The sequence below is a fragment of the Oncorhynchus kisutch genome, linkage group LG2 (assembly GCF_002021735.2).
Source record: "Oncorhynchus kisutch isolate 150728-3 linkage group LG2, Okis_V2, whole genome shotgun sequence".
Classification (NCBI taxonomy): domain Eukaryota; kingdom Metazoa; phylum Chordata; class Actinopteri; order Salmoniformes; family Salmonidae; genus Oncorhynchus; species Oncorhynchus kisutch.
In genome coordinates, this window is record NC_034175.2 from 40,174,905 (window position 1) to 40,189,183 (window position 14,279).

At 44.7% G+C, this 14,279-nt stretch overlaps 1 protein-coding gene across 1 annotated transcript in view; it reads left to right on the top strand.

The window, feature by feature from the left end:
- Nucleotides 1-13,247, top strand: part of LOC109902447 (protein Wnt-10a) — a 25,089-nt gene extending 11,842 nt beyond the window's left edge. Inside the window, exon 4 of the mRNA XM_020498802.2 lies at nucleotides 12,738-13,247. Coding sequence (XP_020354391.2) covers nucleotides 12,738-13,199 — 462 coding nt within the window. The 3' untranslated portion in view covers nucleotides 13,200-13,247. The remainder of the gene's footprint in view (nucleotides 1-12,737) is intronic.
- Nucleotides 13,248-14,279: the final 1,032 nt, after the last annotated feature.

A 14,279-nucleotide genomic window follows, 5' to 3' on the forward strand; every position in this document is an offset into this window, starting at 1 on the left:
CACCTCCCATACCACTGGTGCTACCAGCTTTGAGGCGGGAAGGATGGGAGTAGGTTCGGTGGACCCATCCTCCGTGTCGTAAAGGCGGGACAGTGCGTCAGCCTTTACGTTCTGGGAGCCCGGTCTATAAGACAAAGTAAACCGGAACCGGGTGAAGAATATGGCCCACCTTGCCTGACATGGGTTAAGTCTCCTAGCTGCCCGAATATAGTCCAGGTTCTGGTGGTCGGTCCAGATGAGAAAGGGGTGCTTAGCCCCCTCAAGCCAGTGTCTCCACACCTTCAGAGCTCTAACCAACGCTAGCAACTCCCGGTCCCCCACATCATAGTTACGCTCCGCTGGGCTGAGCTTCCTTGAGAAGAAAGCGCAGGGGCGGAGTTTTGGTGGCGTACCCAAGCGCTGTGATAGCACGGCACCCACCCCAGCCTCGGACGCGTCCACCTCCACTATGAATGCTAGAGAGGGGTCCGGATGCGCCAACACGGGTGCATCAGTGAACAGCGCCTTCAACTTGTTGAATGCTCCGTCCGCCTCTGCTGACCACTGCAACCGCACCGGGCCCCCCTTCAGCACTGAGGTAATGGGAGTCGCTATCTGGCCAAAACCCCGGATAAGCCTCCGGTAGTAGTTGGCAAAACCCAAAAACCGCTGCACCTTCTTTACCGTGGTCGGAGTCGGCCAATTACGCACGGCCCTAATGCGATCGCCCTCCATCACTACCCCCGAGGTGGAAATGCGATAACCCAGAAAAGAGACGGCTCGTTTAGAGAACACGCATTTCTCAGCCTTGACGTATAGGTCATGCTCCAGCAGTCTACCAAGCACCTTGCGCACCAGAGACACATGCGCGGTGTGAGTGGCCGAGTAGATCAGAATGTCATTGATATAAACAACCACTCCCTGCCCGCACAGGTCCCTGAGAATCTCGTCTACAAAGGATTGAAAAACGGCTGGAGCATTCTTTAACCCATACGGCATGACGAGGTACTCATAGTGGCCTGATGTGGTACTAAATGCGGTTTTCCACTCGTCTCCCTTCCGAATACGCACCAGACTATACGCGCTCCTGAGATCCAGTTTTGTGAAGAACTGCGCTCCGTGGAATGATTCCACCGCCGTAGCGATGAGAGGTAGAGGGTAACTATACCCCACTGTGATGGCGTTTAGACCTCTATAATCAATACACGGACGCAAACCTCGAGGAGACGGGTGAGATGGAGGGCCGAATGTACCCCTGTCCCAGCGACTCCGTGACATATGTCTCCATTGCCAACGTCTCCTCCTGGGACAGCGGGTACACGTGACTCTTGGGAAGCGCAGCGTCTACCTGGAGATCTATCGTACAATCCCTTCCCGGTCGATAAGGTGGTAATTTAGTCGCGTTCACTTTACTGAAAGCGATTGCCAAATCGGCATACTCGGGGGGAATGCACACCGTGGAACCCTGGTCTGGACTCTCCACCAACGTGGCACCGATGGAAACTCCTAAACACCTTCCAGAACACTCCTCTGACCACCCCTGGAGAACCCCCTGTCTCCACGAAATTTTAGGACTGTGCCGGGCCAGCCAGGGAGTCCCCAGCACCACTGGAAACGCAGGCGAATCAATAATAAAGAAACTGATACGCTCCCTATGATTCCCCTGCGTCACCATGTCCAGTGGGACCGTGGTCTCCCTGACCATCCCTGACCCTAATGGCCGGCTATCTAGGGAGTGCACGGGGAAAGGAGAATCTATCGGCACAAGCGGAACCCCTAACTTAAGGGCGAGTCCGTGATCCATAAAGTTCCCAGCTGCGCCTGAATCGACTAGCGCCCTATGATGGGGAGAGGGAGAAAAGTGAAGGAAAAAAGACAAACATGTGGCCAACAGGGGGTTCTGGGTGAGTTTGATGCTGACTCACCTGGGGTGACCGAGAAGCGTTCCGCCTGCCATCTCTACTCCTAGACGGACCCCCCCAGCACCGATCAGACGTGTGTCCTCTCCGACCACAGTTGGTGCAGGGAAGGCCTCCTCCTCCGGTACCCCTCGCCGCAGCCCCTCCCAACTCCATCGGAATGGGACCGGAGGGGCTGGGTGGTGGAACGCACAGGACCCTCTCTGAACGCCCGTGGGCAGCCAGCAGATTGTCCAGTCGAATGGACATGTCAATCAGCTGATCCAGTGACAGAGCGGTGTCCCGACACGCTAACTCCCGGTGGACGTCCTCTCGGAGACTACACCTGTAGTGGTCCATAAGGGCCCTGTCGTTCCACCCAGATCCTGCTGCCAAGGTCCGGAACTCCAGCGCGTAATCCTGGGCGCTCCTCCTCTCCTGCCTGAGATGAAATAGTCGTTCTCCCACCGCTCGGTCGTCTAGAGGGTGATCAAACACTGCACGGAAGAGGCGGGAAAACTCTGGGTAGTGCTCCCGCGCTGAGTCTGGGCCATTCCAGACTGCGTTCGCCCACTCCAGAGCACGACCCGTGAGGCAGGAGATGAGGACACTCACCCTCTCCGCTCCCGAGGGAGTGGGTCTGACGGTGGCCAGGTATAGCTCCAGCTGAAGCAAAAACCCCTGGCAACCTGCCGCCGCTCCATCATAAGCCCTCGGTAGCGTCAGACGGAGGGTGCTGGAGTCGGGAGATGGGGAGTCCGGAGCCGGGGGTGCCGAAGGTGGAGAGAGGAGACCACTCCTCTCCCATCGATCCATTCTCTCCATCACTTGATCCATCGCGGATCCGATCCGATGGAGGACGGTGGTGTGGTGGAGAACCCGTTCCTCCATCGATGGGAGAGGGTTGGCTGCTGCTCCTGCTGACTCCATTCAATTTGTGGTGCGGGATTCTGTAATGCTCCGGGTGTCGTGGGTGTGGAGTCAAACGCAGGAGACAGAGAGTGCAATGCTGTGCTTATTTAATAGCACCCTCACAGGGTGCTCACAATAGTAACGGCCCCAAACACAGGGAATGAAAATGTACAACGGAAAAATGCACGACCAGGCACTAACACTTACCTCTACAACAGAGCCGAAGGTTACACTGAATAATCCCGCACAACAACCAGGCGGGCCGGCTGTCTAATAAAGACAAACTAATCATTCATAAACAGGTGCTACCAATAAACATACAAGGAGGGGGAGGAAAGACAATCAGTGGCAGCTAATAGGCCGGTGACGACGACCGCCGAGCGCCACCCGCCCGGGAAGGGAAACCACCCTCGGTCGGACTCGTGACAATACTCCTACTCCAACTCCTTTTACACTATTACAACAATAAAAATGTTTACTACTACTACTACAGCTTCTACTACTACTACTACTACTAATACTAATACTAATACTACTACAATTACTGCTACTACTAATATTATTACTACTACTACATCTAACTCTACTAATACTACTATTTTTCCTACTCCTACTCCTTCTACACTATTACAACAATAGCAACTATTACTACTTCTACTACTACTACTGCTCATACTACTACTACTACTACTGCTCCTACTCCTTCTACACTATTACAACAATAGCAACTATTACTACTTCTACTACTACTACTGCTCATACTACTACTACTACTACTACTACTACTCCTTCTACACTATTACAACAACAACTACTACTACTGCTCCTACTCCTTCTACACTATTGCAACAACAATTACTACTACTATTACAGCTGCTACTACTACTACTACCACTATTACTACTACCACTACTACAACTACTACTACTGCTACTACTCCTTTTACACTATTACAACAACAACAACTACTACTACTAATGCAGCTACTAGTAGTACTACTACTGCTATTACTACAACTAATACTAGTGATACTGCTACTTCTACTACCTATTGTTACTGTTGATGCACTGGACACTGATATTTAAATGACAGCGATAAGTTCTGTATGCTCCCAGGCAGCACTGTTGCCATAAACAAAAGGAGTAGTAAATTGCTCATTGTTCTATGCTTCCTCCTCAGTAATTCGGTCTTGTATCTTTCCATCAGTTTACTTCTGGTTTCCTTGATTATTCAGACAAAACACAATTGTGGAGTTACTTAGCGAAGCAGGGAGAGAGAGATAGATAGAGAGCCTCAGATGATAGTCATGTTTCTCATGGGCAGTATGATAAAGCCATGCTCGGCCCTACACAGTGACCCATGAGTTTGTCCATAGCATAGACACAATAGGCCATGACACCATTTGCTTTTTGGAAAAGTTCAAGAGGCCAGTGATATACTGTACAATCAGATGACATACATAGAAAAAAACAAATAAATCATTTCCAAATCAATAGTCAATTTAATCCTCTTCTTAAGATTTTCAGAGTTTCTATGTTTGCGTATTACGAGGCTGCTGTTCTTAGTTGGATCCCAAGATTAATGATATATGATCAATGTTACACCCTTTGGTTTTAGGAAGTTGCAGTGTTATGACAAAAATCTATCAATATAGGGAAGATAGAAAGGCATAGCTAGCTACTAACGTTTGATATATTCGACACTCAGGGTGAAATGTTGCAGGGAAGATTTCATAGTTTGGGCACATTGAAGCTCTGTTTTTGCCAAGAGGCCTATTTGGCAACAGTAGCTGATTGTGTTAGAAACGTTACCTGCTGCTACTGGGAAATGCTTTGAAACTGTCAAAACCGCTTTTTGGAGACAGCTTCTTGGATCACAAGGGGAGCCAAGAAAACCGGCACTATTAACATACATAAGTTGAAACAAAAACTTCCATTACAAGTAGATTCACAAGAACGTCAATCAGCAGTTGCACTGTGTAATTTAATGGAGCTGTGTCTTCAAATGGATTTCTGTAAGGCTCTGTTACATCTACTTGGAATTGAGTTTATTGTGTGCAGTGTCAATGAAGTCAGTGTAGAGTACCTGAGCTGTGTTTTGACACAGATATGACCAGCGTTCAATGCTGCAGAGTCTGTGCATCTGCTAGTCGTCTCTCAGATCAGGTTGCACAATGCTCTGGGCGTGTGGAGTGCAGTTCTCTTAGCACACCTCAAAGTATCAATGCTTTAATGAGTTCTACACTGGGAGAAGAAAACAATTTAAGGTGTCAATGTAATATACTGAAGTAGTGTACAGAGACAGCAGAGGCACAGTATGACTCACGGAGTGGTGCATCGTTAGATGAATGCAACCAGGGCAGTGCCTTGATTACTTCAAACAGAGCAGAAAGCCCCCCCAAATCAAAACGAAAACACTGACAGGTGAGGTCTCAAATAATGCCTCATACCCTCTACCACCTCCCCCAACACCTCCCCTAAAACAAAGTGGTGTATACATGTCGCCTCATGCCCACCCTCTGGCTCTCACGACGTTCAGTCTTGTTAAAAGCTCTAATTAGTGGCTGCTGGCTGTTTGGAAACAGATGTTTAAACCCAGCAAAAGATTTTAGACATCAAACAGGGCGGAAAGTAAAGAGATTCGCCCTTCCTTCCCCACAAATACAGATTTCAGAGAAGTTAATCAGGGGAGAAAAGTTTGTTGTTTTTTTATTTAAAAAAAATACCTCTCGCACATCCCTCTCATTCTGACTAATTTCTCTTTTCTTTATTTTAAACAAACGTTTAGCAAAATTTACTTCGCAGCGGCAGGTGTGTAACTTTCGGGGTAAGGGGGGTCGTGACCCCCACCTATATTAGTTACAGGTCAATTGACCACCCCACCCCCCCCCCACCCGATAATATACCATGATGAGTTTAATTGATTGGAAAACACTTCCCTACTGTAAAGCGCCTGGATTTATGTGGCTTTGCACAACAGTGACTCAGTTCCTCATTTTATGATTGGATTCCAAAGATAGGAAAACAATATGCCAGAATTGAATTTCTGTCAGTGACAGGCTAAAACAGGTATTTGGCGCATTTAAGTGAATTGAGACTGAAGATCTGACCCGTGGTGAAGGGTACACAAATAGAATAATGGGTTTTGACATTTAAATGTAGTTAAACCAAGAAGGCGTGTGGTAGGGATTTTCTGAACTGTTAAGAGTAACAACACAGTTGAACGTAAAACAGAAACAAATTGGTATTTCAGTTGTGATTTGGGTATATTGACCAAATTATCAGGACATTTTTGGATGTATTTTACCTTCAAAATTCAAACAATAATTTCACAACTATATATATATATATATATATATATATATCAAATAATCTCCCGGGGTGCATTGCCCCCAGACCCCCCTAGCAGGGAACCCATTGACCTTGAACCTGACCCCTACCCCCCAATATCCAACACAAAGTTACGCCCTTGCACAGCAGTATGTTTGTGTATAATGATGTCATAACTGATCGGAACATCGTTTTGAGGTTCCCGCTGCATGGTTAAATGTTTACAGTGGCTGTCGACAACATGGAGACATTTGCAATGGTAGTACATTCCGTTCAACAATATGTTCATTGGAATCACTCAATTGGAACTGCACACCCGCCACAAATGCTGACATAATTTCACATGGCATGTCTGTATTCACAGCTACGAGCCCGAGCAATGTGCTAAGATTGTAGACGGACACATTTACATGTAAATGCAGGTAATTTCATGACAACGCAAACTGAGCTTTTCTTTATACCTTCGGGATAGCTTCTTTGAGCGGCTGGTGCTGTGGGTGACAATTATCTTTCTGCTTTTATGTTGTATATTTAGATTAATGATGCTGTTTTTTCTTCTCTCTCTCTCTCTCTCTCTCTCTCTACTAGCAGAGCTTATTACACCTTGACTGTGCATTGTGACTTTTTGGTCTGGCCTTTGTAAATCCTTTATGGTTGCCTGTTCGATCTCCATTAGGGGCATGCAGCATCATCTGAGGAGAGGGAGCATTCCATTGGCCTCCAGAACAAATGTGCACCACTGTTAAATCACGGCAGGTGGAAACTGTTACGGATCATTTTTTTACTAGGAAGGCCAAATTGGATCGGTGAATGTTGTGTACAATTAACAAGAGAGTAATCCTGCACATGATTGGCGTGTAGTGGACGGTTCTCATTTGGTCTCCTTATTGCTTTTAAATGATTGTTTAGTGTCAATTGTTGCGTGTCCTTAACCGTCCTTTGATGACTTGTGTTTGATTTACTTCAGTGATGCTGAAGCTTAATACGGCGTGGGTTTGTTTATATTCTTTGAAATTGTGGCTTCACATCCCTTTATGGTTGCTGTTACATGTCTTTGAATGGATCAACATAAAGCAGTGTGCGAACTTTTGTTCGTAAAAAATGGCTGTTTACAATTCCAGGACAGATATATTTAGCACAAATATCTTAGTGGTCGTAGCGAGCTTCATAATTTAATGTCATATTTGCTAAACATTGAGTCGTTATCGTACTGTTAATCCCATTGAAGACAGACAACATACCAGTAACAATTCACAAGTAAGACAGTCAATAGAAGTCATTTAGGTCATAACATTTTAATAGACAATTAAACCCCATTTTTAATTACACCATAAGGTAGATTAAGAATGATGACAATATTAAACAGACACAGCGTTTGATAAAGGAAGGAGCAAGGCTTGCGTCACAAATGGCACCCTTTTCCCTATAAAGTGCACTACTTTTGACCAGGGCCCTGCGCTGTATTTGGGACAGAGAGATAGTGAAGCGTTTGAGTCCTCTGTAGACCATGTAATACCTCGTTTTGCCTTGTGGTCCTACTCTGCTACCAATATGTCTTATTTGATCTCCGTCTGAGGCTGGTTTATAGAGGAGTCTGTCGCACTCTTCCCCAATTAAAACAGCCCAGATGTGTGTTTCTAACGGTGGTCTGCCAATGAATTTGGGGGCAATTACTTCAAAGTACATTTTTTTTATTCTTTGCATAACTACAGTTTATAAGACCTACATATGTAACACACAATCTTCAGTGAGACTGACAGTCAAAGGCCTGAGATAGAGGCCTTTGGAGGATATGACCATGTGTAGTTAGACATTAATGTTTCCTCATATAAGAGGGCATTCAAATCGAGGCAATACACTAGGAAAAAAATCTTATTTGGCTGTCCCCATGGGAGGACCCTTTAAGGAACCCTTTTGGGTTCAAGGTAGAACCTAGTGTACAAAGAAAAGATTCTACATGAAACGAAAAAGAGGTTCTACCTTGAACCCAAAATGGTTTCTTCAAAGGGTTCTCCCATGGGGACAGCCAAAGAATCGTTTTATAAGATGATACAGATGATAAGATGATACCGTTGTAATACAGAGGTAGCAGCCTTTGGTATTACTGTAAATACTGTATGTATTGTTTGTTTATATCATCTGACAGTGATTACCATGTATAATATAGTATGTGTTGTAAACATGATGGATTATTGTGTGAATATAATTTAGAGCAGGGGTCCCCAATTAAATTCAGCCTTGGGACGATTTTTCCTTGAGCGGAGTTCGGAGGGGCGGAACATTGTTATAAATCATTTGTACACCGCAAATTGACAGCAAGAATCCCAAACAGATACAGTGCCTTCATAAAATATTCTTAACCCCTTGACTTTCTGCACATTTTGTTGTGTTACAAAGTTGAATTAAAATGGATTTCGTTGTCATTTTTTTTTGTCAACGGTCTACACAAAATACTCATAAAATAATGTCAAAGATGAAGAAAACGTCAGACATTTATTAAAAGAAATTATGAAAAATAAAACACAAATATATATTGAATAGATAAGTATTAAACTCCTGAGTCAATACTGTACATGTTAGAATCACCTTTGGCAGCGATTACAGAGCTTTCCACATCTGGATGGTGCAACACTTGCACATTATTATTTTCAAAATTCTTCAAGCTCTGTCAAATTGATTGTCAATCATTGTCGGCAGATCTTTTCAGGTCTTGTCATTTATTGTCAAGCAGATTTAAGTCAAAACTGTAACCCGGCCACTCAGGAACATTCACTGTCTTCTTGGCAAGCAACTCTAGTGTAGATTTGGACATTTAGGTTATTTTCCTGCTGGATGGTGACTTCATCTCCCGGTGTGTGGTGAAAAGCAGACTGAACTAGGTTTTCCTCTAGGATTTTGCCTCTGCTTACATGTAGCTCCATTCCGTACATGTTTTTATCCTGAAAAAACTCCACAGTCCTTAATAATTACAAGCATACCCATAACATGATGCAGCCACAACCATGCTTGAAAAGATGGAGAGTGGTAATGTGTTGTATTGGATTTGCCCCAAACATAATTTTTTGTATTCAGGACAAAAAAAGTTTTTAAAATTACCATATGTTTTGCAGTGCTACTTGAGTGTCTTGTTGCAAACATGTTTTGGAATATTTGTATTCTTTACAGGCCTTCCTTCTTTTTATTCTGTCAATTAGACTAGTATTGTGGAGTAACTACAATGTTGTTGATCCATCCCCAGTTTTCCATCACAGCCATTTAACTCTGTAACTGTTAAAGTCACCATTGGCTCATGATGAAATCCTTGAGCGGTTTCCTTCCTCTCTGGCAACTGAGTTAGGATGGACACCTGTAGCTTTGTAGGGACTGGGTGTATTGATACACCATCCAAAGTGTAATTAATAACTTCACCATACTCAAAGGGAATTTCAATGTCTGCTTTTTTTTTTACTCATCTACCAATAGGTGCACTTCTTTGTGAGGCATTGGAAGACATCCATGAGTCCATGCAACTTATTATTTGACTTGTTAAACCATTTTTTTTTTCATTTTTTATTAATTTGTCAAAAAATAAATACAAAAAATTCCACTTTGATATTTTTGGGGATTGTGGGTAGGCCAGTGACCCAAAAAATCTCCATTGAATCCATTTTAAATTCAGGGCCTAACACAAGAACATTTGGAAAGCGTTATTTTACTGTCTTTTATGTCCAATATGTTTTAATTAAATAAAATCACCTGCGGACCATCTCTTGGGGAATCCTGCAATAGAGTGAGACCTGTACAAGACAGGCAGTGTTAGCAGTGAGCGTCAGTAATGAGACCAGAATTAGGCTAGGTTGCATTCCAAACGGCATCCCTATACACTGTAGGCCACCAATAATCAACTGGCGGACCGCGGTCCGTATCCGGTCCCAGAATGGGTTCAATACGGACCGCGGGTACCCCCACAGGAATGCACAATTTATAGTCCAATATTTACACTTGTTTTGGGGAAGGGGGAGTCTGATAGGAACAGTTGTGATGTGTAGCATGTGTAGTATATATGCGTGTGAGTGTGTGTGTCACAGGAGGTTGGTGGCACCTTAATTAGGGAGGACAGGCTTGTGTTAATGACTGGAGTAGAATTAGTAGAGTGGTATCAAATACATAAAACACATGGTTTCCATGTGTTTGATGCCATTCCATTTGCATGTGTGTGTGTGTGTGGATGAGTGTATATCTGTGTGGGTGTGTGCGTGAGTGAGTGCATGTGTACTAAAGTGTGGAGGGTCAGTGCAGGTGGTCAGTTCAGTTCAAGTGTTCAGCACTGCGATGGCTTGTAGATAGAAACTGTCTCTGAGCCTCTTGAGAATTGCAGAAAATGTACTTTAAAACTGCAAAATGTTCTCTCTGCCAAAAAGAGGGGGTGGGAACAGTTTGGGGTCACATGCGTCGCAGGGTCGCAAGGAGGGGGTTTGTTACTACGCTGATAAATGACAATATCCATCCGGACCTTTGCCATCTAGGAAATATTTGTGACCTCACTTTTTCAAATTGTACTTTAGTATACCTGCCATAGGCCATACTGCTTTGGTCAAAAGTAGCGCACTATATAGGGAGTAGGGCGCCATTTGGGACTCCGATTAGGAGTTGCTAATCAATGGATGGCAGACACAGGCATGAGCATCAGACAGTTCCTGTACTCTGATCTATGTTCTCCCCTCCAGGCTTGTCTAGCCGCTGGTCCTATGAGTGAGATTCTGAAACCCAGTCAGTCAGTTCCGTATCCAAAAGGGCTCCTTAAATCACTGTCAGCGTCTCTCGTCAGTCAGTCGGAGAGCTCGGCAGGCACCTCACACACGCTTCCTCCCGGTGCCACAGGCACGTGGACTCAGCTCATGCTCCCAGGTGCACGGTTGGACACGGCGTGGAATAAAGGGAACAAGCAGGCAGATCCCATTCCCTAAACTGTGAACAGCGCTGAGGGTTTTACACCCGTTTTGGTTTCAGTCGTCTCTCGTTTTAGTGTGCCTTTTTTTTGCGTTCGTCGCTTACAGGTTCCAAGATATCGCTTCATCCAGATGTTTTTGTTGTTGTTGTAGTTAACAAATCTTCTAGATAGACAGTTGATTGTGAGAATTCCTGGGGGAAAAAACTACAGTAGGGATACAATTTGCCGGGCCCGTTCAGTGTGTATCTAAAGGGTTAAGTGGGTAACTGTTGCGTAATTACAGGGTGTATGTAAAGCCAGAAGGATGCAGTTCGGGGACCCAATGCGCTGATGTAAAAATGAAGCATAAAAGTATTTAGCCAGGTTTGTGATATTTGGTCTGAATGGGCTGTGATCAATAGTTGTTAACTTTGGCCCCTGTGAGATCAGGTGTTGTTTCTCTTTCCGTATCATTCCTAATGGATGATTCAAGTGGGTCAATTTATCACTCTCCAACTCTCATTCACACAGAATAGCACTTTCTCTCTATTCAATGGAAACACCTACAAGAGGCCCTGAAATGGAAACCCACAGCACACAAACCCAAGTCTTCAAAAAAAGATTGTCCTGCTTCTCCACAAAGTAAATCTGCTTTTGGCAACTGTTCAAAATGACCTTTAGTCTTAGAGTGGTTACGACCATGTCCTCCGCTCAAACCGTCAGAATGCTCTGTTTAATGGATCAGAACACAGCTGAATAATAAAGTTGGGTTTCAACTAGTTTCTAACCAAAGGGAAAACACGTTTCGGGATCTCCTCGCTCTTCAGCGGATTCTATCTCAAAACAAAGAAAGAGAAGCCAGCACATTAAATAGTCCAGTTTCACCCCAGCTCGTTTCATCTGTGACTCACATACTGTACTAGTAGAAACCTAAATCCTTTGGCTTTCAGCAGACTAAACTTGTTTCCAATCGTCGTCGTGTGTGTGTGTGTGTCCCAGGGCAGCTGGTTAGAGGCCTAGGAGAGAGTAGAATGTGTGTGTGCTGAAGGTGTGTGTGTGTTTGTGCTTGTGCTGTTGATAGGGGTGGGTGTAAGGAGCATCTGTCAGTGCTGAGGGTGGCCCCTTTTCCTGTTGGTAATTGGATCTAAAAGTTTATAACTCAGGCTGACAGATGAGTGCGTTGTTGAGAGAATGGGAGGTCTGGGAGTGTCGGAGGGACATCCTCAGTCGGGATGTGAACTTGACATTGTCATGAAAAACGTTACTACAGTTCAGCTTCGGCGAGTCAGTTATTTCACTTAAAACCGCTCAATATTAGGCTAGTGCTACTGTACCTACATGTTTGTGATGCCTGTCATTTTTGTTGATGCCTAATTGGTTACTCAGCAATGTGAAGCACACACACACACACACAGACACACATCTAATTTTGGAAGAGGGGGCCAAGATCAAGTGGAAGGGAGTTCCACCACCTTAGAGTGAGAAATGGTGTACATAAAGTTTATTTCTGTCGAACATTATTGCAGAAAAGTCAAGCCAGTTATTTTAGTGACAATTATACGTCCTAAGTGTTGCCAGTTGTAGAGTGAAAGAGGAGTCTAATCACAGTCTAGTTCATTTGCCTAATTTGATTGACTGAACGTGTGTCCTGCTGCAGGGATGGGATGAAGGAGGATGTTAACGTGCAGTTCCCTGTTCCCCTCTGTGCAGGTGGTGATGAACCACATGAGACGGAAATGCAAATGCCACGGGACATCAGGAAGCTGCCAGCTGAAGACCTGTTGGCAAGTCACACCGGAGTTCAGGGTGGTAGGCTCGCTGCTCAAGGAGCGTTTCCACATAGCCACCCTCATCAAAGCGCACAACAGGAACACGGGCCAGCTGGAGCACGCCCACCACCCCACACACAGACGGCTCAACGAGCTGGTCTACTTTGAGAAGTCCCCGGACTTCTGCGAGAGGGATCTGCGGTCCGACTCGGCCGGAACGCAAGGGAGGATCTGTAACAAGACGAGTCACGAAATGGACAACTGTGAAAGCCTCTGCTGCGGGCGAGGCCGTAACATTTTACAGCAGACCCGCAGTGAACGATGCAACTGCAAGTTCCACTGGTGCTGTTACGTGGTTTGCGAAGAGTGTCGAATAACAGAGTGGGTCAGTGTCTGCAAATGAAGAAATGCCGAAATGTAATAATCTACCTTTTTTTTTTTTTTTTTAACAGAGAAAGACTGCAGTACACCCCTTCCCTTTGCAATGGACTGCCATTTCCATTAATAGAATGGATCGCACAAAAACAAGACTGGAATATAGCCAGTTCAAAGAGGTGCACAACCAATGTGTGCACAGCATGTGTCCAACCGCCACAGTTCCGAGACTCTGGATCTGCACGGCCTTTCATCTCGGGAAAGTGTTTTTAGGATACATTAGATTAAAGATAGTGAGATACTATGGATGGTATTGATTACTGAGCACTCATTTATTTAAACAAGGCTTCCTGAAAATGACAAATGTTGGATTTTGTTATCTCTAGACTAAAACAACTGCATGGGATCCCGGTAATTTAAGAAGAAGAAGACAAAGCAGCAGTTGGGGAAAAGCTAGAGATTGTTCCAGAATGTTACATCTACTCTTGCTATACTCAGAGCGACAGGTTAACCATGTCAACTCATTTCGAATGTTTTGTAATGTTTCAGGTTACAAAATGTGGCAATTCTAGTTGTCACTCTGCAAAATGGCTACCTTGTCCCTCACAACATTACATTTGTCCATACTGGCAACAAAAAAAAACAGGAAATGTGGACTAGAGTGTTGACTGTTGCGGGTGTTCTCTTGCAAGGATGGAGTTGGGAAGACAGAGGATCAGATGATCAAGCGATAGAGACATGAGTAGTTACAGTACACATAACGGACATGAGAAACAGCCCGAGGGCAAATGGTGGAGCTGATTCATGTCTGGAAGGCTGAAACGATGAAAAGACTGGGCCCGTTGGTTGGTCTATGCAAAATCGGGTCATCTATAGCCCTGCCTTCACACGATTAACTGTTGACATGTAGTCAATGTTATAAAGCACTACCGTTATCTCATAGGTTTGACTCAATGGACAGTTAGAAATTGACTGGGTTGTGGTGGTGGTCCAAAATAGGGGAGGGGTGTTTTTCTATTGGGCACAGGGGTGGGTATAGTGTGTTTATTCTCTGGTTTACATTCGCCATTTTTCAGATTTTAATATATGATTTCTTCCATCCTAGCCA